Source organism: Pelophylax lessonae (assembly GCF_965119305.1).
Source record: "Pelophylax lessonae genome assembly, chromosome: 2".
NCBI lineage: Eukaryota > Metazoa > Chordata > Amphibia > Anura > Ranidae > Pelophylax > Pelophylax lessonae.
Genome location: NC_138769.1, coordinates 110,847,036 through 110,869,693, shown reverse-complemented (window position 1 = coordinate 110,869,693; position 22,658 = coordinate 110,847,036). Strand labels below are relative to the sequence as shown.

Below are 22,658 nucleotides of genomic sequence, written 5' to 3'. Positions count from 1 at the left end.
GTACAGTTATGTTACCTGTGCATAATGGACAATGAGAGAAAGTACTTTGTATAGCAGAGTTCAGTGTTTGGTTAAAGGATTGATGCAAAGCTAAAGGTTTTGATTATGTTAGTCCTGATGCTATCAGGTGGTCTGACATTGAGCTGTACAAAAGAGATGGTCTGCATTCCTTACACAGGGGCACTTAGCTTCTTAGTATTGAATTTAGGAGTTTTGTTTTTACACGCATTTAAACTGAGAAATGGGGGCAGAGATGTAATTGATGAGGAGCATTTGTATCCCCAGCTGTTTGAAAGACATGTGAGGGTTTGTGTTGGTAATGACTGGGCTGATGGCAGTGCTTGTCATGTCATGTACACTAATGCTGGTAGTTTAGGCAACAAGCTTTATGAGCCGACAGCTCTTATGTCTAGGGACAACTTGAACCTTGATGCAATTACAGTGACGTGGTTCAAGGATTCAAATGACTGGGAAATAACTATACCAGGGTATACAGGAATGACAGAGTAGGGAGGAGGGGAGGTGGAGTTGCCATGTATGTCAAAAATAGCATAACGCTAACATTAATTTTAAAAAAAATGAATGAAATATTTGAAACCCTCTGGGTCTGCCTTCCAACCAGAGAGGGGTCTCCCCTTAGAACTGGTGTAGTATAAAGAACCCCAGGACAGACTGAAGATTATGATAACTTGTCGATTGATCAGATATCTCTTTGATTATGGGTGACTTCAACATGCCTGACATTAACTGAAATTCTCAAACTGCTATTACAAGCAGGAGCAAGGATTTAATGGAAGCAGTGAATGAGGTTTCTCTAAAACAGTTAGTAAAAAGCCCAACCCAAGGTGGTCATATTCTAGACCTAGTACTGACAAATGAGAATCAGTGGTCTGATGTTGAGGTGGGAAAAATTGGGTTCTGGTGATCACTAATGTCTTTGGTATGATATTAAAACAAGAACTGAAAATCATATACAAAACAAAAGCTTTAGATTTCAAAAAGACACATTTTGCTAACATGGACAAATTTCTAAAAGGTGAATTAAAGGTTGGAGTAAAAAAACAGGAGTAAGTAATCAGTGGGCACTGGTAAAGTCTACCATCTCAGAGGCAACTAGATTATATGCCAGGCAAGATAGTGAGAAAAAAAACTGAAGAAAAATGGAAAATTTATATCAATACTTACCGTAATTTTCCTTTCCTGATAGAACTCCATGGCAGCACACGTATGGGTAGGCTCCGCCTCCTCTCCTACCCTATAGGACCCCACTCCCATAAATTTTTGCTCCAAGCCAGGAGCCGTGTTCCATATATAGACTACTCCAGCAGATGGGAGGGAACTCCTGCTGCCATGGAGTTCTATCAGGAAAGGAAAATTACGGTAAGTATTGATATAAATTTTCCATTTTCCTGACAGACTCCATGGCAGCACACGTATGGGAAATAACTAGCCATACACACCCGGGTGGGCAACTGCTGGTCAAACAGAAATAGGTTTAATTTGCACCGTCAACAGACAACATTTTTAAACCAAAATCAACTGAGGATAAAGAAGCAGGTTCAACACAATAATGTGACATGAAAGTGTTAATTGAGGACCATGAGGCCGCTCTGCAAATGACATCTGGTGCAACATGAAGGGAAGCCGCCCAAGACGTAGAAATCCCTCTGGTGGAATGAGCCGTCACCACTTCCGGAGGAGCCAGTCCCTTGGCTCTATATGCCCACTGGATGGTCTGAACTATCCAGCTAGAAATTGTTCTGGAAGAAGCCCTCTTGCCTCTGTTCTTTCCATAAAAGAGAACAAATAGATAGTCTGACTTGCGAAAGGAAGCTGTGAACTTCAAGTATGTTTGAAGGACTTCGCCCACATCCAACGGATGGGTATTCTGGTCATCTTGAGACTTGAATGTAGGTAAAACAATCTCTTGGTTGACATGAAAAACTGAATTTACCTTCGGATTGGACCCTAGCATAGGGACCAGGACGACCCGATCAGGAAAAAATGTCAGAAAAGGTTCTTTGCAACCCAGGTCACTAATTTCAGAGACACGTTTAGCCGATGTGATGGCTACTAAAAAGGCCGTCTTCATAGACAGATTCTTAAGGAAGAAGGAATCTCCATGTTCCAAAACTGTTGCTGAGAGAAACTCAAGGACTAGTGGAAGGTCCCATTTGGGGAACCTGGGTTTCCTGGGAGGTCTCATTCTTGACGCACCTCTGAAAAACTGCCGGACCAGAGGATGTTTTGCCCATGAGGTCCCCGTGAAGGCAGAGATTGCTGAGATCTGTACTCTGAGAGAGCCAACAGCCAGAGATAGGTCTAAGCCTGTCTGGAGGAACCCCAGAATGTGATGGATCTTAGGATTAGTGATGGAATCGGACTCATTAGACATGTAATCCTCAAACTTAGACCAGATCCTCTCGTAGACTTTGTTGGTGCCCGGTCTCCTGGCACTCATCATTGTGGACATTGCCGCACTTGGACAGCCAAGAGCTTTTAGTCTTTCCCTCTCAAGGACCATGCCATGAGATGTAACTGCGCTGGACATGGATGCAGCACTGGACCCTGAGATAGAAGGTCCGGCCTGAATGGCAGGGGAACAGGATCCCGAAAGCTCAGTTGGAGCAGCAGAGGAAACCAGGGCCTCCTTGGCCAAAACGGAAGAATTGCTATGACTTCTACCCTCTCTCTCCTGAGTCTCTGCAGGAACTTGAATATCACTGGGACCGGGGGAAAAGCATATGCTTTGTGGAACTTCCAGTGGTCCGTCAGAGCATCTACCCCGTAGGCTTGGGGGTAACGCCATCTCGAGTAGAATTTCGTCAGTTTGGCATTGTTTGGAGAGGCAAACAGGTCTACCTCCGGAAGAATCCCCAGAGAGATGACCCACTTGAAGGTTTCTGGATGAAGAGACCATTCGTTGTTGTCTAGATTGGTTCTTGACAGAAAATCTGCCTGAACGTTCTGGACTCCTGGAAGATAAGCAGCTGATAGATTGGAAAGATTCCGTTGGGCCCATGCCATAATCGGTTTCACTTCTTCCAGAAGGGAGGAACTGCGGGTGCCCCCTTGCCTCTTGATATATATGCGACCGCCGTCGTATTGTCTAGCCGTAGGAGGACTGAGGACCCTTTCACCAAGTGACGGAAAACCATGATGGCACGAAAAGCTGCCCGAAGCTCCAGGACATTTGAGACCAACCCGAGGGTGGGAAAGTCCCACCTGCCCTGGGCCACCTCTGACAGGCAGTGTGCACCCCAGCCCGTCTGGCTGGCATCCGATGTCACAACGATCCAAGGAACGGGAACGATCGAATGACAATTCAGGAGATTTTCCCGTTGTAGCCACCAAGACAGACTCGCCCTCATAGAGGATGTTATCCGTACAGGAGTGTCTGGATTCCCGGAGCTCCATTGGCGGAGGAAACCGATTTGGAAGGGCCTCATCCTCCACTGTGCCCACTTGACCATGGGGGCCGTGGAGACCATGGTCCCTATTATTTTCAGACACTGTGATGCCCGAAGATAAGGGGTTGACATTGCCGGTTGTATTCTGCTGCGGATCACCGGAATCTTCTCCACTGGAAGAGAGATGGTGCCTCTGGAGGTGTTGAAGAGTGCCCCCAGGAAGATCAAGGATTTTGTCGGATCCAGATGGCTTTTCTCCAGATTCAAGAGCCACCCGAATTCTTGAAGGGTGGAGATTACCTGAGATCTGTGTTGCAGAATCTGTGCTTGGTCTTGAGAAAGAAGAAGCAGATAGTCTAAGTAGTGAAACAGTCGGATCCCTTTCGATCTGATCAGAGCTACAATAGCCAGTAAGATCTTTGAAAAGACTCGAGGTGAGGTGGTAAGCCCGAAAGGGAGACAGGTAAACTGGAGATGCACTTGACCCACGGCAAAGCGAAGAAACTTTTGTAGTTCTGCTGCCACTGGGACATGGAAATAGGCATCTTTTAGATCTATGGAGATCATCCAATCTTCTGGTTGCACCACTTGGTGGATAGTGAAGAGTGTCTCCATCCTGAACCTCTCTTTCTTTATGAAAGAGTTCAGATGAGTCAGGTCTATGACCGGTCTCCAAGAACCGTTTTTCTTTAGCACCATGAATAGAGGTGAATAAAGGCCTTGAAACCTTTCTTCGGCCGGAACTGGGATGACAGCACCTTGAGAGATCAGGGAATCTACGTATGACAGAAGAATTGACTTCTTTTCTTCCACGCGAGGTAGAGACGTAGGGATGAACCGCAGAATTGGAGTTTCTTCGAAAGACCAAACGTGACCATGAGACACAGTCTTGACGGTCCACTGGTCCGTAATCGAGGCTGCCCAAACGTGCGCAAACTGACGTAGACGAGCGCCTACTCGCAACGCTTGAGCAGGCCTGATATCAAAAAGACTTTGTGGTCTCCCGACCACTAGAAGGTGTTCCCTTGTTGAACTTCTGACCTGTAGGTTGAGATCTTTTCCAATTCTCACGTCCAGGCCTGTAAGAGCGAGCTTCTCTGGATCGATCCGAACTTGGTTTGTGCTGGAATCTTCTGCGGTCAAGCAAACGGCGATCCTGAGGGAGGAAACCTGATTTACCACCAGTGGCACGGGTAATGGCACTGTCCAGTTTGTTGCCAAAAAGGGACGCACCCTCAAACGGAATCCTGCACCAGGCCTGTTTGGAAGCAGGATCGGCCAGCCAGGGACGTAACCATAAAGCACGTTTGGCCGTGACAGAAGAGAGCATGACCCGCGCCACCAGGCGAATGATATCAATGGAAGCCTCTCCCAAAAAGGCCGTTGCCAACCTTAGTTCATACACAGCCGAGCTTCTGGCTGCTTCCTCTGAGACACCTTGCAGTGTGGTCTCCACGTTATCTACCCAAGCCTCCATAGCTTTGGATGTGGCTGCTAGGGCTAGGGCTGGTTTGCAGGTCATACCAGCTAACAGATAGATCTTTTTGAGATCCGTATCAATTCGTCTATCCAGACCATCTTTAAATGAGACGGAATCTTCCAAAGGTAGGGTAACGTGTTTGACTAGCCTCATCAAGGCTGCGTCTATTGTAGGTGCAGAATCAAGATGCTTCACTTTGTCGGTCTTAAAAGGATATAACCTGGAAAATTTGGACGATAAGGAATTCTTCCTTTCAACTCCATGCCATTCGTCTGTAATGATTTCCCCCAGCTCACTCAGAAAAGGGAAATGATCCCGTTCTTTCTTGAGGTGTTTAAAGTATTTTTTCTGTTTTGCTGGGGAATCTGCTGGCTCTTCCCATTTTAACGCCTCTTTTACCGCTCTCACTAGCGGAGAAATCATGGCAAAATCAAAGCCTGAACTTAGGTCATCCTCACTTTCAGAGGAATCCGAGAAGCGACTCGGCTGGGAAGTGCCTGGCTCTACGTCTTCCCTCTGAGGGAGAACTGGAGTATCAGTTGTATGACCAGACAGCCGGTTGGGATCCCAATCCCTTAAGGATTCTTGCACGATCCGCCTGACCAGGGTTTCCACTGGTGGATCTGGGACTTGTTTTTCCTTGATTGCCCGAGAATAGCAGGCATCACACAAGGATCTATCCTCAGGGACTACAGCCCTACAACCCCAGCAAGATTTGTGTGCGGGGCGGTCAGCATGGCGGGAAGACCGGCTTGGACAATCATCATGGCGTCTAGACCTAGACCTGGATCTATGGTGCCTGGATTTGGATGATGCATGGTGATGGCCTGAAGGTGATCTGTCCTTTGATCCCGATGCAGGACGTTGGTCAGACCTAAAAGGGCTGAAAACAAGGAAAGAAAAGCTCAGGCTACAGTAAGCCAGCTGGCAGACAAGCGAGAGTTAAAAGCTAAAGCTCACCTGTTGCGCAGGGACTGGCCACCGGGGGGCGGTGAGGCATCCATTGCAAATCACAGCGAGATAACCTGCAATAGGAAGGATGTAAGAACTCAATCTCACCTTCCCATAGCCGCCTTTCCCCTCCCCCATTCAAGCAGGACTGACCCAGCACAGGACTTACCAAACACAGGCAGAGACACAGCGTGGGGAGGCCGCCGCAAAAGCCCACAGACATCCCAAGAATGACAGCTCCATCAGCTGTTTAAATTACCCGGGAGCCGTAAAGCCACGCCCCCCCCGACGCCACCGCGTCATGGAGGACTGGAAGTAGCGTGCGCTCATGCGCAGACCACTTAGGAACCAAGCCTCACAATGAACACCCAACTGGGAATCAGGAGGCGGGGGGAGGAGCCGAGAGCGACGGCCTGGAACGCAGGAGCGCTCCAGCCGCCATACTAACCAGGAAGCAAAACGATAAAAAATATAAAGTAAGCAATACATTACCACCAATACCGACAGAAGGACCTGGAACGCTCCTCAACCGGAGACTAGCGTGTGCGTCAGGGCATAAGGGCCTCCCGCTAGTAGCAAGGACGTTTGGCCAAGCGATGCAGCCCACCTCTCATTCAGGATTTATGGCATCTTCCGGCATCATTTCAAATTGCCCGGGTCCACCCAGTAGTACTGAGATTGCTGGACTAAGGTAGAAAAGGCATCATCCAGGAAAGCCACACGCCACCAGGTATGTAAGAAAACGCATCCTATAAGGTAAGACTTCTCTTGCGGAAGGAGGACAAAAAAGGAACACGGCTCCTGGCTTGGAGCAAAAATTTATGGGAGTGGGGTCCTATAGGGTAGGAGAGGAGGCGGAGCCTACCCATACGTGTGCTGCCATGGAGTTCTGTCAGGAAAAAAAAAAACAATATGGTTCACTAAAGAGGTAAGTAGGATAATACTGAAGAAAGAAATCGGCATATAGAAGATTCAAAGAAAGAGAAGTTTTAGCTGACAGAGAAAAGTATAAAAATAGACAAAAAGAGGCCAAACACATTATCAGTACTGCCAAAGCACAGAAAGGGGAGAAAAATGCTAAATCTATTAAGAAAGGAGATAAAACCTTTTTAAGTACATTAGTGATAGAAATTCTTCTCAGAAATAAATGATACTAACAATAAAAAGTTGGGCATGTGTATTGGCTCTAGTAATGATGGTTCATTTTTGGGATTTCTGGAGACAGAGGAACTGGCTCAGTTAAAGCTTAATAAAGCAAAGGCCCTGATGGTATTCATCCCAGAGTTCTAAGAGAACGCTGAGGTATAGTTGTTGGACCATTAAAGGATCTTTTTAATCAATCTCTTCTAACAGAAGTTCACCAAGATTGGTGGACAGTTAATATTGTACCTATCCACAAGTAGTGCATCAAGGTAGAAGCTGGCAAATACAGGCCAGTGAGTTTAAAGTAATACTAAAGTCTCTCTTTTTTTTTTTTTTTTTCATTAAAAATAACAAACATGTCATACTTACCTGCTCTGTGCAGTGGTTTTGCCCAGATCCTCCTCTTCTCGGGTCTCTCTTCTGTGCTCCTGGCCCCTCCCTCCTGTTGAGTGCCTCCACAGCAAGCAGCTTGCTATGGGGGCATCCAAACCGCGCCGCAGCTCCCTGTGTCCATTCAGACACAGAGTCGCAGCCTGCTCCCTTTCAGCCGAGTCTCTCGTGCAACATCTCTGGATCTAGATGGACCTCAGGTAGGTATAAGAGGGGCTGAGGAGGGCTGCTGCACACAGAAGGCTTTTTATCTTAATGCATAGTATGCATTAAGATAAAAAAAAACTTCTGCCTTTACAACCACTTTAACATCAGTTGTATTTAAGTTAACGGAATCACTCCTGAAAAGGAGGATCATGGTTTACTTAAAAATACACAATTTGCTGGACCCATATATATGCAGACATGGTAGTCCACTCTTCTCAGCCCTTTGTTTATTCATGGATATATACAGAAATTTCTGTGACTGCCTATTATCTCTGTGGAACTGTCTTGGCAATATTTTATTTGCGTTGTTTCTTTGTGCAGTACTGTGGTTTTTTTTTTTTTTTTCAATAAACCTCCTTTTGATAAAAAAAAAAAAAAAAAAAAAAAAAAACTTGCTGGACCCAAAGCAGCATGGCTTTACTAAAGGCAGATCATGTCAGACTAACCAGATTTTTTACTTTATTACCAATGTTTTGGACCAGGCCACGTTGTACTGTGGACATAACTTATCTTGATTTCAGCAAGGCATTTGATACAGTTCCACATAATGATCTAATACAAAAGTTGTTCAAGCTAGGGTGGTTCAATGGATATGCAGTTGTCTAAAAGAATTTAGATTTGATTGTAAATGGATTTCACTCAGAACAGAGACCAGTCATTAGTGGTGTACCACAAGGCTCTGTACTGGGTCCAGTTCTATTTAATCTATATGTCAGTTCTATAACTAAAGGTTTGTTGGGCAAGGTATGTCTTTTTGCTGATGCTTGAGGTGTCTGTAACATGGAACATGCTTTTGCATTGCTGGAAGATTGGTCAAAGCAGTTTAATGTTTCTAAATGTAAAATAATGCACCTAGGGAAAAAGAATACCTTGAGAGAACAATATTGGCAATACAGTGTTGGTCAGCACTACAGAGGAAAAAGATTTGTAAGTACTTATTTCAGATGATTGCAAAGTAATCATACCGTGTGGCCAGTCAGTGGGAAAAGTGAAAAGAATTCTAGGATGCATCACTAGAGGGGTCACCAGCAGGAGGAATGAGGTCCTGATTTCCCTATGTAAATCTTTAGTTAGACCTCATTTAGAATACTGTGTCCAGTTCTGGAGACCTCACTTACAAAAAGATAATAATATAGAACGAGTCCAGAGATGGGTAACAAAAATAGTGATAGTCTGGAGAATAAAACATATCGAGAGCGACTTCAGGAACTTAATATATACAGTTTTGAGGAAAAGCCCTTTGTTACACCTCTAATTCTACCTATGGGACATGTACAGGCTTTAAAGTGTCCTCTGGGGACTCACATTGCGGAAGAAGGCATATCAGTCCGGTTCGAATCGCTCATTTCATAGTCTGTTTTCCCCTTGTCAGCAGAGATATATGCCAACGCCACAAAAAAAAAAAAAAAAAAAGAAAAAACATGCTTGCACCATGATTATGTGTCTGATGCATGAAATTCTCAGAAATTAGAATTGTCTGGTTTGTCCATAGTAACACCGTATGCCCTTGAAACGGAGGGGTATAATATTAAATGAAAAGGAGTAGCTAATTAGCTGCTAAAGGCGTAAGGGCAAAAGTGTGTATTTAATATCTATCACAGTTGCTTATGGTTTGTACTATCATTGTCATGTCCCACCTTAGAAGTTGATAAAAGACAGACATGAATTGGAATTAACTAAGCTTTCTGCACCATTATAATGATCAGAAGTGATGTGTGCCACATTAACTAAGCGGATAGATCTGTTTCAGGCCTATTAGAGCCACCTGTGCACGTTTTTATTTCAGAGTGAGATAGACGCTAGTCCTACCCCTTATTAATAGAGGGAATGCGGCAGTTTTCAATATAATAAACTACCACAGATTCAAGCCAGGCACCCTGCCAATAGGAATGTGAGCATACAACTGACATCCCTCTCTCTGCTCGTGCAGTGATTACACTACACAAGCAAAGCCTGCAGGGTTAATAACCCTCCTCCTGCCTCCTGCTCTATTCTGAGCAGGGAGGTAGCATGGCAGAGAAATCAGAGTAAGCATCTTGTGCACTCATGTTCTTTGTGCTGTCTGTCACAAACATGGCAGACCAGAGAACTGATTGCTCCTAATGAACAAAGGGGCTTGCATCCTTTTTATTAATTTGGAGGAATGTCCACTCCATTTTTATTTGTAGAAGTGTGATGAAAACATGGTGCCTGCGTCACTTCTTTGTAATTTCCTCCCATAGAATTATATATGACCCTGACTATTTATAATCTTCTGCCTAGGTCAATGTGGTGACAGTGGATGGAATTACTCCTCTATATAATGCATGTAGGAGTGGGAGCGTTGCTTGTGTCAGTATGCTATTGGATTATGGTGCTAACCCAGAGCTAGAAACTCAGCTGGCTTCTCCTCTTCATGAAGCAGTCATAAGAGGTAACATGTTTAACTGTCACATATATTAAAGTGCAAGGCAATGTCCATTTCCTTCACAAATAGAAAATTATGAACTGATATTTAAAATAAAATTTCAAATAAGGTTGACCTATAAGTGTTAAGTCTCCAGTTGTATTCTAAAGATCAACAGTTGTGGTCCACATTAGCCTAATGTTAGTATTATAGGGTTACCAAGGCAAAGTAAAAGCATTCATACAAATCCTGCTACGCACAGTACTTCACCCTTTTTTACCATTGTTGTATTAGTAACCCGGTCCCAAAAAAGTAATTTCTCTTTCATTCATTGACAGACACAGCTCCGGTGAGATCTAAAATCAACTGCCGGACTGGGCAATGGACTGGATAATCTAGATCCACTGGTCACCCCAGTTTGGCCAGCAAGTGCGCAGACCTCAGCTCTGCGCTAGGTTGGCCACGACATAGCCCCCCTAGACAGGGGCTGGCCTGCGAATTAAATGCCTCGCGAGGTCACATACGACTGGGTCTCAGCGTTCTGCTGGCTGACAGCCCCCCATTTTGATGGCAAGGGGCTCTGTCTAAAACGGTGTCCATTTGGTTCCTGGTATAGTGAGTAGCTTTCCCCCCTCTTCCCCTGGAGGGTTTTGGGGTGGAAGTCCTTGGGACGGTCAGACCCCCGGATTCTGCTCCTTCCTGTCAAACACCCCCCTTCAATCTGTTCCCCCCATCCTACCCCCTCCACTTATGCTGGGGCTGTGTGGGTGTTCTCGTCCACCTCCTGGAGTGGGGGCAGGGCGCTATGCTGGCGATGGTGGCCGGGGGTTGCGTTGGCGGCTACAGGATGATCGGTTTTGTGGGGGGGGGGGCCTCGTGCTGCCGCCATTTTGTTGTTGCCTGTGTGCTCAATGCACGGCAGCCATGCTTGTGTAGTCTGGTGGCCATTTTGCGGTGGTTTGCCATTGAAAATAGGATGGCCATGATGTGGAGCCCTGTGGGTGGCGATTTTGGCGGTGGGAACCCCTCCCCATCCCCTGGTGCTGACTCCTGGATCCTTTCACTTCCTGATCGCACGTGGAGTGTAGGCTATCCTGGTGGCTGGAGGTGCCAGTTTCTGCTGGGTGGTGAGTTTGGTGGGGTCTTCTCCCTCTCTGCTGAGGACTTCATGATTTCCTCAGAATAACAAAAGTTCTGACAATATTAGGAAAGGAAAGAATATATACAAAACCACTAAACATATCCTTTAAACTGGACAGTGGCAGCTGGACTCTCAGGGGTTGCAGCGGATGCAGTGGAACGCTGTCGAAAACAAAAGGAAAAAAAGCCAAAACCTTTAGCTGCCTACTTTGGATTGTCTAAAAACTGCCCGGGGACAGTTTATGGGATCTCAAGGGATATATACTGAATGCTGAGTTTGAGTCTCTTGGATCCTTCATTTCATTGATGAGAGGAGTTTTGCCACTCTGGGGAATTCTGATGCTTTGAGGAAGCTGTTACCTCTACAGCTGTATATTCAGGCTGCCTCTGGGAAGTGTTTACTGCCATGGGGTGTGCACAGCGGTGAGGTGGAGGCAACCTATATGTCACATGTTTGACTGTGGTGGAAGACCATTGGAATATCAGAATTTCCTGTTCGGAGTGTTTGCATGAAGATTCGGTATTTGGTGTCATCACTTTTCTATCAGTATCTGCACCAAGGACTGCATTCTTCCTTTCTCTTTTTTTGTTCACATGATTTAATGTATCTTAACTTTACGTATGTGATTTGTGTATCTACATACGATTTATCAGCGCTGCTAGTGTAATCTTTTACTCAAACATGTTTACATTTCCCAGGAAGGAAGGCAAGGTGCGCCCAATCCTGGACCTCAAGGCGCTAAATTGCCTTGTGCGGGTGCAGAAGTTCAGGATGGAGTCCATTCGCATGGTGGTGGCATCCCTGCAACAAGGGGATTTTCTTGCCTCTATTGACATCAAGGATACTTACCTTCACATTCCAATATGTGCCGGTCACCAGCGCTTCCCCCAATTTGCCATGGGAGAGGAACATTATCAGTTTGTGGTGTTACCCTTTGGTCTCGCCTCCACTCCTCGTGTCTTCACAAAAGTGTTAGCCCCGATGCGAGCGTTGTTACGCCAACGGGGGATCACTGTACTGGGCTACTTAGACGACCTCCTTCTGTGAGCAGAGTCTCCTACTGCTCTGGTGGAAATCCTGGAAATCACCATATGAACTCTGAGGGAGTTCGGCTGGATTCTGAATTTTCAGAAGTCTGCTCTGGTTCCATCCACAAAGCTGGACTGTCCGGGTCTGACTTTGGACTTGGCTTTAGCCAGAGTGCTCCTTCCTCTGGACAAGCTACAGAAATTGCAGGCTGCAATTCACCTCATGCTGTCCAGCAGATGGTCATTCCTCCGGACTCACCTGCGGGTGCTGGGCCTGATGGTGTCTACCTTCGAGGCGGTTCTATTTGCACAGTTCCATACGAGGTCCCTGCAAAGGGAGATTCCGACAAAATGGGATAAGACTCCGCAGTCTCTGGACAATCAGATCCCGCTGAGCCAGGGATCGAAAGAGTCCCTGATATGGTGGCTTTGTTCTTCGGCGATTCAGCTGGGCAAATCCTTCAATTGGACAATGCTATGGCCGTAGCTTATGACAATCACCAAGGGGGCACAAGAAGTGACCTGGCGGCTCTGTTGGTAGCCGACATTATAAGGTGGGCAGAATGGTTAGTTCCAGCCCTCTCCGCCGTACACATTCCCGGGGTGGAAAACTGGTAGGTGGATTATCTCAGTTGTCAGGTGTTGGACCAAGGGGAGTGGTCCCTTCATCCAGGGGTGTTTCATCAGTTGTGTCTCCGGTGGGGCATCCCCGAGGTGGATCTGTTGGTGTCTCAGCTCAACAGAAAGGTGCAGAGGTTTGTGGCTCAATCACGGGGTCTTCTGGCGGATGCCACAGATGCGCTGGTGGCCCCGTGGGGTCAGTATCGTCTTATTTACGCCTTCCCTCCTCAAGTTTCTGCCAAGACTTCTAAGCAGGATCGAGACAGAAGAGATTCCGGTCATCTTAGTGGCCCCAGACTAGCCTCGCTGGACTTGGTACACCGATCTGGTGCGGCTGGTCGCTGACGTTCATTGGAAGCTTCCTCTTAGGGAGGATCTACTGTCCTAGGGACCAATCTTCCATCCTCTTTACAGTCGCTGGCTTTGATGGCTTGGCTGTTGAACTCCAGGCGCTGATGAATAGAGGTTTTATCTGAGTCAGCGATTCCAAGACTGTTAAAATCTAGGAAATCTACTTCTAGGAAGATCTACCATAGTATGTGGAAGACGTACATTGCGTGCTGTGAGTCTCTTGGAGTTCATACTCTCTCTTTTTCGGTGGCTCGGATCTTGCCCTTCCTTGAGCATAAACTGGCCTAGAGTACTATCAAGGGTCAGGTGTCGGCCTTAGCGGTGTTCTTTCAATGGCCCCTGGCCACATACTCCCTGGTGCATACTTTTCTTCAGGGAGTTAGGCTCTTGAGCCCTCCAGTGCGGTCTCTGTTGCTGCCTTGGACCTCAATTTGGTGCTCTCAGTCTTCCAGGAGCCTCCTTTTGAGAATCTTTGGGAGATTCTCCTGCTTACGCTGTCCCAGAAGGTGGCTTTTTTGGTGGCTTTTACCTTTGTGCGCAGGGTGTCAGAATTAGCGGCGTTATCCTGTCGTTCACCTTACTTGGTGGTTACCAGAGATGAGGTGGTTCTTCGCCTATGTCAATTGTTACTTCATCAGGTTGTCTCTGATTTTCATTTGAATGAAGAAATTCTGTTGCCTTCCCTGTGTTCCAGACCAAAACATCCAAACGAAATTGCTTTGCATGCCTTGGATGTAGTCCGGGCACTTAGGGTGTACCTGGCAGCTACAGAGTCTTTTAGGAAGTCAGACTCAACATTTGTAGTCATGGATGGGCCTTGGAAAGAGTTGTCTGCTTCCTACCCTGAGACCCTTTCCAGATGGATCAAACCGATGGTGGTTTCATGTCTATTCCATCAAGGATCAGGTTCCTCCTTTCCCTGTCAAGGCACATTCTACTCGGGCGCTCAGTGCCTCCTGGGCCTTCCATCATCAGGCGTCAGTGACGCAGGTTTGCAAGGTGGCCACCTGGTCGTCTGTGCACACTTTCACAAAGTTCTATAAAGTGGATGTGTTGGCATTTGCGGATGCTTCCTTTGGCTGCAAGGTTTTTGCAGGCTGCTGTTTAGAGGACCTGCTCCTCCTTAAGGTTGAATTGTTTTTTTTCAGGTGAGCTCCAGTTGTTTTGGTTCATCTCCTGTTTACCTGGTTGGTGATAGTAAGCCTTGGGAGTTTATTTTTTGTCGTTCCCACCCCTCATGTTTAACACTGCTTTAGGACGTCACAATTTTTAAGAAGATCGGGAGCTGTGTCTGTCAATGAACGAAAGAGAAAATGGGATTTTTGACTTGCCATAAAATCCATTTCTCTGAAGGTCATTGACGGACACAGCACCCACCCCTCTGTAATTCTTCTGATTGCTTGTAACAAAACTGTGTAAGAGAGGGAGTATACCCCCTGGGACAGCCCATAGGAGTTGCCAGACTTTTTTTCTGCCTTGTGTCCTACTCCTGTAGGGGGCAGTGTAACCCAATGGTTAAGAATATCAGGAGCCATCAATGAACATCGGAGAAATGGATTTTACGGTAAGTCAAAAATCCAATTTTTTACAATAATGATGAAAAATCTTACGCTTACAACCCTCAGTAAAGCAGGTACAATAGCAGTATTGCCTAGTATATTCCTTGCTTTCAGGTCCATGGTGCCACTGTAGACCTGGATTCCATGGAACTCAAGGGTTCCTACAGAGCAGCCTTTCTCAACATTTTTAACATGAAGAAACCCTTAAAATAACTTTTAGATCTTTGGGAACCCCTGCTCATTAGTATATTTGTAGATGACAGTAAAGTAACATAAACAGTAAGTCTACTGTTTTCATAGTTACATAGTTAGTCAGGTTGAAAAAAGACACAAGTGCATCTGGCTCAACCAATAAAAAACAAAAAACAGGTAAAAAACAAAAACAGTTCTGTTACCAGTATTTCTTTTTTAGTTATAATTTGTATTTATTTAATTACATTATAAATGCTGAAAATTATTTAGTTGCATAGCGCAGCCCTGGGTGTCAAGTATACTAAGCACACAAAATTCCTTATTCTTTTATGTATTTTTGCATTTCATCTTACTGTTTACAATAATATACCATACCAGGATCTGCAGATTAAGTAATTGTTTTCAGGGTGTCCTAATAACTAAAAGTTATTTCAAGGGTTCCTCCATGTTAAAAAGGATTAGAGAGGCTTCAGAGTTGCAGGCTACGACAAAACAATATCCCTATGTTGTAGGGGCTAGTGACCCAAATAGACCTATATTAGTGTAAAACTATACATGACCTAATAAATACAAGCAGTACAAAAAATTTGAATTCTTCAGATAAGCAACTTGTGAAGGTTAAGGGATCAATTATGAATAATTCTGTGTGTTCTAAATGCTAGCATTACATGTAGAGATTTTTGACTTTTATTATGCTATAACCATTTTACTGCATCTGTTATTTAGCTAACTGGGAGAAAAATACAGTGGATCTAAAAAAGATGGGTAGATTGTCACCACTAATTAAGTGAATGAGCTGACTTTAGACAGTATGGACAGACTTTTTTTAAAGATTGATGAGAATAGCATTGCTTTGGATCAAGCAAGGTGGTATTTGGACTCTTAAGCTGGCTATAGACTGTTTGATTCTCGGCCAGTTCAGCAGGAACTGGCCAAGATTCAAACCATGTATGGGTAGGCTGAGTGTACCTAAGTTGATCGCTACAACCAGCCTGATGGATTTTACATGTAATTATTGCAACCCCTGCCAGGAGCACACAATGGGTTGGCGAAGGGATTCCATGTCTGTGTTGATGGGGAAACCGAGTGAATGTCTCTCCTGCAACCCGTTGTTGTATGAAAGAAATTTACTCTGTCCATGGTGGGTCTTACACATTTAGAAGAGGTTGGAGTGAGCCCCATTTTGCCTTTTAGATTAGTATGTCGGACAATCTGTGTGATAATGAGAACCTGTGATAGGCTGGAGCCACTAAGCCCGAGGGGAGAGAGATCACAGGTGTCCTAATTATCACAAGTGATGCTCAAATTAGAACTACTGCATATAATAGAATGTCTGCCTATGGCTACCCTAAGCTGGCCATACATTGTACAATTTTCGAATTGAATTTCCTTTAGATTTATCTTCAAGGGCCTGTAGTTCAAGGGCCTATCCGATTGCACACAAACTCAGTGTTTGGGTTTCACCTCAAATTATATGATTTTGGTAAATCTAAAGGATAACTGTACAAGAAAATTGTATAATGTATGGCCAAGATTACTCTTTATCCTACTGGAGATAATGTTAGAGGATGGTGGACTCTAAAAGAAGTTAGGAACAGACTGAAATGTCTTGTACAGTACAGTATACAGGAATGTCTACTCTAGATACATTTAGTAATTGGTAGGTGCTTGTGGAAGGAGATGATCTTGGTCGATAAATTCTTGTTCATGACGTGTTGGTTAATGTTAGTAGCTTTATTTTGGGTATAAATGTTATTTTGTTAGGCAATATATTTCATATTTTCTGCTTACTATGTTTTTCTGTCCCCAGGTCACCGTGAATGTGCAGAAATGTTAATCTCATATGGAGCAGACATTGATAAAGAACTACAGAACAGCGGTACTCCTCTATATTTAGCCTGTGCACACCAGAAAGCTGACTGTGCTAGAAAGCTTCTTGAATTGGGTAATGCTATGATTATTTATGAGGATAGTTGTGAGCAAGTGCAATCACTGCCCTATATTTATATGATGTCTGTACAGTTGTGCAGAAGTCACAGTGATGATCATTGCATGCTGATAGTGCAGTGTCACATGTTAATATATATATGTGTGTGCACACAATGGGAAGGGTGTTAGTCCCTGAAATTATGTGTTGAAAGCAGAAAAATGGCCATGGCAGTTTGTTGCTGACCCGACCCGTGTCCACAGTCAAAAGAACCTACAATGGATACATGAGCATTAGAACTGGACCACAGAGCAATAAAAAATATCATTTTCTTCATATCAGGTGGATGGCCAAGTGCTTGTGCATCACTTACCTGAGGAAGAGATGGCACCAGGATGCACTATGGGAAGAAACTAGCTGGCAGAGGCAGTGTGATGCTTTGGGCAATGTTCTGCTGGGATACCTTTGTCCTGTCATTCATATGGATGTTACTTGACACAAATCATCTATCTAAACATTCTTGCTGACCAAGTATACCCCTTCATGGAAACGGTGTACTCTGATAGCCGTAGCCTCTTTCAGCAGGATAATGTACCCTGCCACACTGCAAAAATAGTTCAAGAATGATTTGAGGAACACAACGAGATTGAGGTATTAACTCGGCCTCCAAATTCTCCAGATCCCATTCCAATCAAGCATCTGTGGGGTGTGCTGGAAAAATAAGTCCAATCCATGGAGACCTAAATGCTGTATACAGCGTTAAGCCACGTCAAGCATTTTTAAGCTGTAGTAGTTGATTTGAGAGTGGAAAATAGAAGAGGGCAGAGAAAGGCTGCTAAACACTAATGCTGCTAAACGTGGCTAAACGCCAGTGCAAAACGCTTCTAAAAGCACATTTTTACAGCTGCTTTTTCCTGGCGTCAGAACTGGCTTTGCAGCTCGTTTTTTTCAAACGCCCTGTGTGCATGAGGCCTTACTTTCAAAAGTACTTTCTTACTTTACTTTCAATGTTTTTAATTGATAAATATGAACTATTAACACTTCTATTTTTGAAAGCATTCTTATTTTAAATTTTTTTACGCCTGCCTAAAACTTTTGAACAGTAGTGTATATATATATATATATATGCACATTTTTGCTTGCACGTGATCGGGTAATTGAAGCAAATGTAGTTTAACCTTATTTACTTATCTAATTGAACATTCACTTTGCAAAGTTATCATACACATATAAGTGAATGGTCTCAATTTCCTTAGTAAATCAACCCTATTTGATAAAGATACTGAATGTCATTATTGGTAAGATTTGACCATATGGGCAGCTTACTCCTACACTAGATGTTGGCCTGGTAGCCCCATTATCAAAGGGTATATCTAGGCAAACACAGTTGTATTCATGAAACCTGTTTGATTCCCTGTCTAGGTGCAGACGTTAGCCGCGGGAAACTCTTAGATACACCTCTTCATGCTGCTGCTCGCAAATCAAGTGAAGAGATTGTCAAGTTGCTTATTGACTATGGGGCCAATGTGAAGAGTAAAAACATGGAAGGAAAATACCCCATAGAACTGGCAGCACCCAGGAGTCCAGTAGAAAGAACATTGCTCATCGCAGAAGGTATTCATAATAAAATGGTACCAAACTTTAAGATTTGGATTAAGTGCAGAAGGGCCACCCAGATCCTAGTCCCCCATGTGAATGAGTATGGGACACACAGAACCCCTACTCATTCAGCAAAAAAGCGGTGAAAGTGAATAAAAGCACAAAAAGGGTTTTTGACAAGTCCTTTATTAAAAAAAATAAAATTTCCCCTGGTGTAGAACCAAAATCACGATTACAGCTCCGCCGCTGCCCCAATTTTTTATATACTTTTACCATTTTTTTTGGTGAATGAGTAGGGGTAAAATGTACCCCATACTTATTCACATGGGTGGACTGGGATCTGGGGGCCACCTTGTTAAATGGGGCCTCCAGATTTCGATAACCCCCCCCCCCACCCGCAGACCCCCACAACCACCAAGCAGGATTGTAGGGAAGAGGCCCTCCCACCCCCTCCTTTCCTGGCCAGCCAGGCTGCATACTCAGATATATATATATATATATATATATATATATATTTTTTACATTTTGCCGTGGGGATTCACTTAAAATCTATACCAGACCTGAAGGGCCTGGTATGGATGGGGGGGGGGGGGCATAAAGTTTTTCCCTTGGTTTTTTAATTCCTGCAATTGTTTTCTTTACGTTGATCTGTCGGCAGCTAACAGCTGATAATTCATCAGTTGTTAAAGACGCGGTGGCCACCCGCACCTTGAAAACCATGGTGTTTACTGATTGTTAACGATGCCGGCGGCTGCTGGTTCCTTAAAGCGGAGTTCCGGGCAGAGAAACGTTTTTTGGATGAACATACCCCCGGGACAGTCAGGGCTAGCACATTCCACAATGGCTAGCCTCTGATCTGTCCCGGTTCGCACTTACCTTTTAGAAGAAATACTTACTTAGAAGTTTTCTTCCACAGCGTTTCCATCTCGGTTGTGGGCAGCTGAAGCCGGCGCGGTCCTCTTCTCTGTCTTCTTCCGCGTCTTCGTGTCCCAGAATGCGCCGCACCGGCCCCTCTCGTCACTTCCGGTGCGGCGCCGCATTCCTAAACAGCTTCTGGGCATGCCCAGAAGCTGTTTAGCAGGGGAATGCGGCGTCGCCCGGAAATGACAAGCGGGGCCGGTGCGGCGCATTGATTCCTGGGAGCTATGACGTTTAGCTCCCAGGAATCATTGCGAGGCAGGAAGTGACGGGGAGAGCCTCGGCGCTGGAGGAGGAAGCTGTCATAGGTGAGTATTTACGATCGTCAATTACAAGGTGAGTTTTAAAAAAAAAAAAATCTAACTATCCAATTCCTTTTCAGGTTAGGCTGAACTAGCGGACGGGCACAAAAAAAAAATATTGTTTTTGTGCCCGGAACTCCGCTTTAAGTATCTCATGCCGGGTCCACTACTTATTTACTGCAAACATTTATTTTTTTATTTCCTTTTGTGAATTGACTTTAACTTTTTTATGTGGTATTTACTGAGCATTTTCGCTATATGCGGTGAATACCGCATAAAGCAATAGTGAATGGACATTTTCAGAATCGAATGCTGTATTAGGGAAAACACCTAGACACGGCATCTTCTTTTGTAAATGGAGCCCAATATTTCCAATGGGAACCCAGCAATAGAAATTGTTGCTGGGGAGATTTCAGCTCATTTCTTGTTTTAGTGTCACACCATGTTTTGGAGTGTGACGTTGTCCATGAAATAGGAAGGGGGGGGGGGGGGCAACATTAAAGCAGAAATCAATAAAGACACCTTTTTTGTAGCATAAAGTAGGAATCATGATAAGGAAAACTATTTGCTACCTTCTAAAATAATATTATTGTTGATGTTCATTTCCAGGTCCAGCTTCCTTGGCTCAGCTGTGTCGGCTCAGCATTCGAAAATTGTTGGGTTCTTCCTGTCTACAAGTGGTGCCCAGACTTCAGTTACCTAACAGACTAATACAATTTCTACTATATCGATAGAACTTCAAACTGGCATTACCCCATTTTTCTAATACCATGATTTCAGGAGCCACAGCTGATAATGATTTTATTAATTTTGAAAATGAGTTCACTAATTTAGAGCCGACTTAATATTATGATCACATCAAGTAAAACACTATTGTAAATGATATTCCATTTTACCTAAAAGCATAACTGCACATTATATTTCATATACTGTTTCTAACAGCATGGCCCGCAGCCTGCTAGAGCTGTGTTTCATTCAATTCCAGGCTACTCATTCAAATCTGTGTCTGTCCACAGTGCCCTCTAGTGGTGTGCAGAAACATTATTCAAAACAAAGCACAATATTCTAAACAAAGCCCTGGGAGGCGGCAGGCTATTGTACATGAAAAATACCTATTTAAATGGACCCCATTTAAATAGGTATTTTTGGTTATGCAAAGGCCCGAGCGGCGCTCAGAAATACAGTATAGAACGGCTTGTTTTTACAAAACCACATACACTGAGCACATCAGTTAATGTAATTTAGGGGATTTTAGAAATTAAATAATAGCAGCAGTCGGAGGTGACAGGCAGGGAGCGGGAGGGGGGTTGCAGTGGAGGACAGAGCAGAACTGTGGATGACGGAGGCACGTAAACTGACCACGGTGTCAGGGCTCAGCAGCCGTGATAGACCGTGGTCAGTTTATAGGGGGGGGGGGGCAGAACCAGGCAGGATCAGCCAGGTATTTCAGGGATGATACAGGAAGCCAAATTACACAAGCACTGTGCTGTATAACATGATTTAAGGGAACAGGATCCTTTTTTTTTTTTTTTTTTTTTTTTAGGTTACAGACACTTTAAGTATCCAGTACTAAAGCAGACCTATAGGTTTGAAGGTTTGAAGCCCGTAATCAAAATCCTACTGAGTTATAGAAAGAAAAGGTAGATTTAGGAAGGGGGTTCTAGAGAACAGAAAAGGTGGAGGAGTAGAGAAAACAAAAGAAGGGGGGGGGGGGATAACGCCAACTGCCCTCTCCATCGCCATCTAAAGAAACAAATCCAGGGACACCATGGCCGCGGAGTAACATGAAGATATTAAAGGGAAAAGAAGAAGTAACTTCACTTTTGCTGAAAACATAAAAAACATTCCCCTTTGGGTGATCTATGTATATTGCAAGCATTTTAACAAATGTTGCGGATTCCTACCTTTTGTTATTCTGAAGACATAGCTGTTTGTTTGTCCATGTACTAAATGCATTTGTATGGGACTGATTTCATAATTATCAATCAGCTGCTATACCTGCAGGGCTCTAATGGGGAAAGTGTCAGGGTTTGCATCCCATTTGACATGTTTTCTTTTTGGGAGTAGGGGGAGGCCCAAAATCTGATGTGCAGACTTCCAGGAAAATCAGTGAGACAATCATACAAGCAGGAAATTACATTTCTGGGTGCACAGAATGCCTCCAGGTAGCCATATTGCATTGCAGTTTACAGAAATGTACAGAGCTGCAGATTGAAAAGGAAAGGTCATTTTTAATATCATTCAATTACAATATGACTTGTGTCACAATTGTATACGCTATATTATTATTATTTTTTTATTTTTTTTTTTTTTCCCCTCACAAAGTGGAGTTACCCCTTAAGTTGCAAAGGCAGTAAGCTGGGGTGTACACAGGCCATGACCATGAGGCTTTGCATAGCTGCATGGCCTCCTCACTGCTTAATAAACACCCCCAGAAAATCGATCTGCTAAAGATAGCTCTTCAGAGGGTGAAGTGTGTGTAAGCAAGCTATTACAGTAGTACTGTATGCAATTCAGTGCCATTGAAAAAATATCCTCTTTGGCTTATTCAAAATTATTAATAAACACATTATCTTCTCACCATCTCAAGATCTATTGCTCAGTTTGACATTTGATCTCCTTATTGATTTCAGGATTCAATTGTCTTCATGTTTTCAAGCTGAAATATGCATATGAATGAGACCACCTCTCAACAAGTTTCCTAGATTTTAAATCTGCTTCCTCAGGAGGAAAATAGTGGGTAGTAAATAATTCTGTTTATGCACTCGGCCACTCGAGTACCTAATACAACCCTGTCTAATATGTAATACTCCAAGGGCCAATATTTATAACCCAGAATTAAAAAAAATATCAGTAGATTTCCACTATAAATTATTTATAGCAAATTGATGGATTTCCAAAGTAGATTGTTGTTTATTAAAAATGTACTAGTGACCATGGGTAGAATTGTGTGCATGTAACAATCCAATTATTATATTTTCGTGTATCTCCCAAAAGGAGTGCTGCACCATCTCCACTCCCAAGATAAAGGAGGCATACAGTCCTCCTACGAT

General features: G+C 44.2%; 1 protein-coding gene across 3 annotated transcripts in view; it reads left to right on the top strand.

Annotated features, from left to right (window-relative positions):
- Positions 1-20,728, top strand: part of ASB11 (ankyrin repeat and SOCS box containing 11) — a gene marked incomplete at its 5' end in the record, with an annotated part of 45,706 nt that extends 24,978 nt beyond the window's left edge. For all 3 annotated transcript variants that reach the window (XM_082247836.1, XM_082247834.1, XM_082247835.1), the window contains 4 exons: positions 9,844-9,994; positions 16,670-16,804; positions 18,209-18,400; positions 20,215-20,728. In XM_082247836.1, the coding sequence (XP_082103962.1) occupies positions 9,844-9,994; positions 16,670-16,804; positions 18,209-18,400; positions 20,215-20,339 (603 nt within the window). In that variant the 3' untranslated portion in view covers positions 20,340-20,728. The remainder of the gene's footprint in view (positions 1-9,843; positions 9,995-16,669; positions 16,805-18,208; positions 18,401-20,214) is intronic.
- Between the last annotated feature and the right edge of the window lie 1,930 nt (positions 20,729-22,658).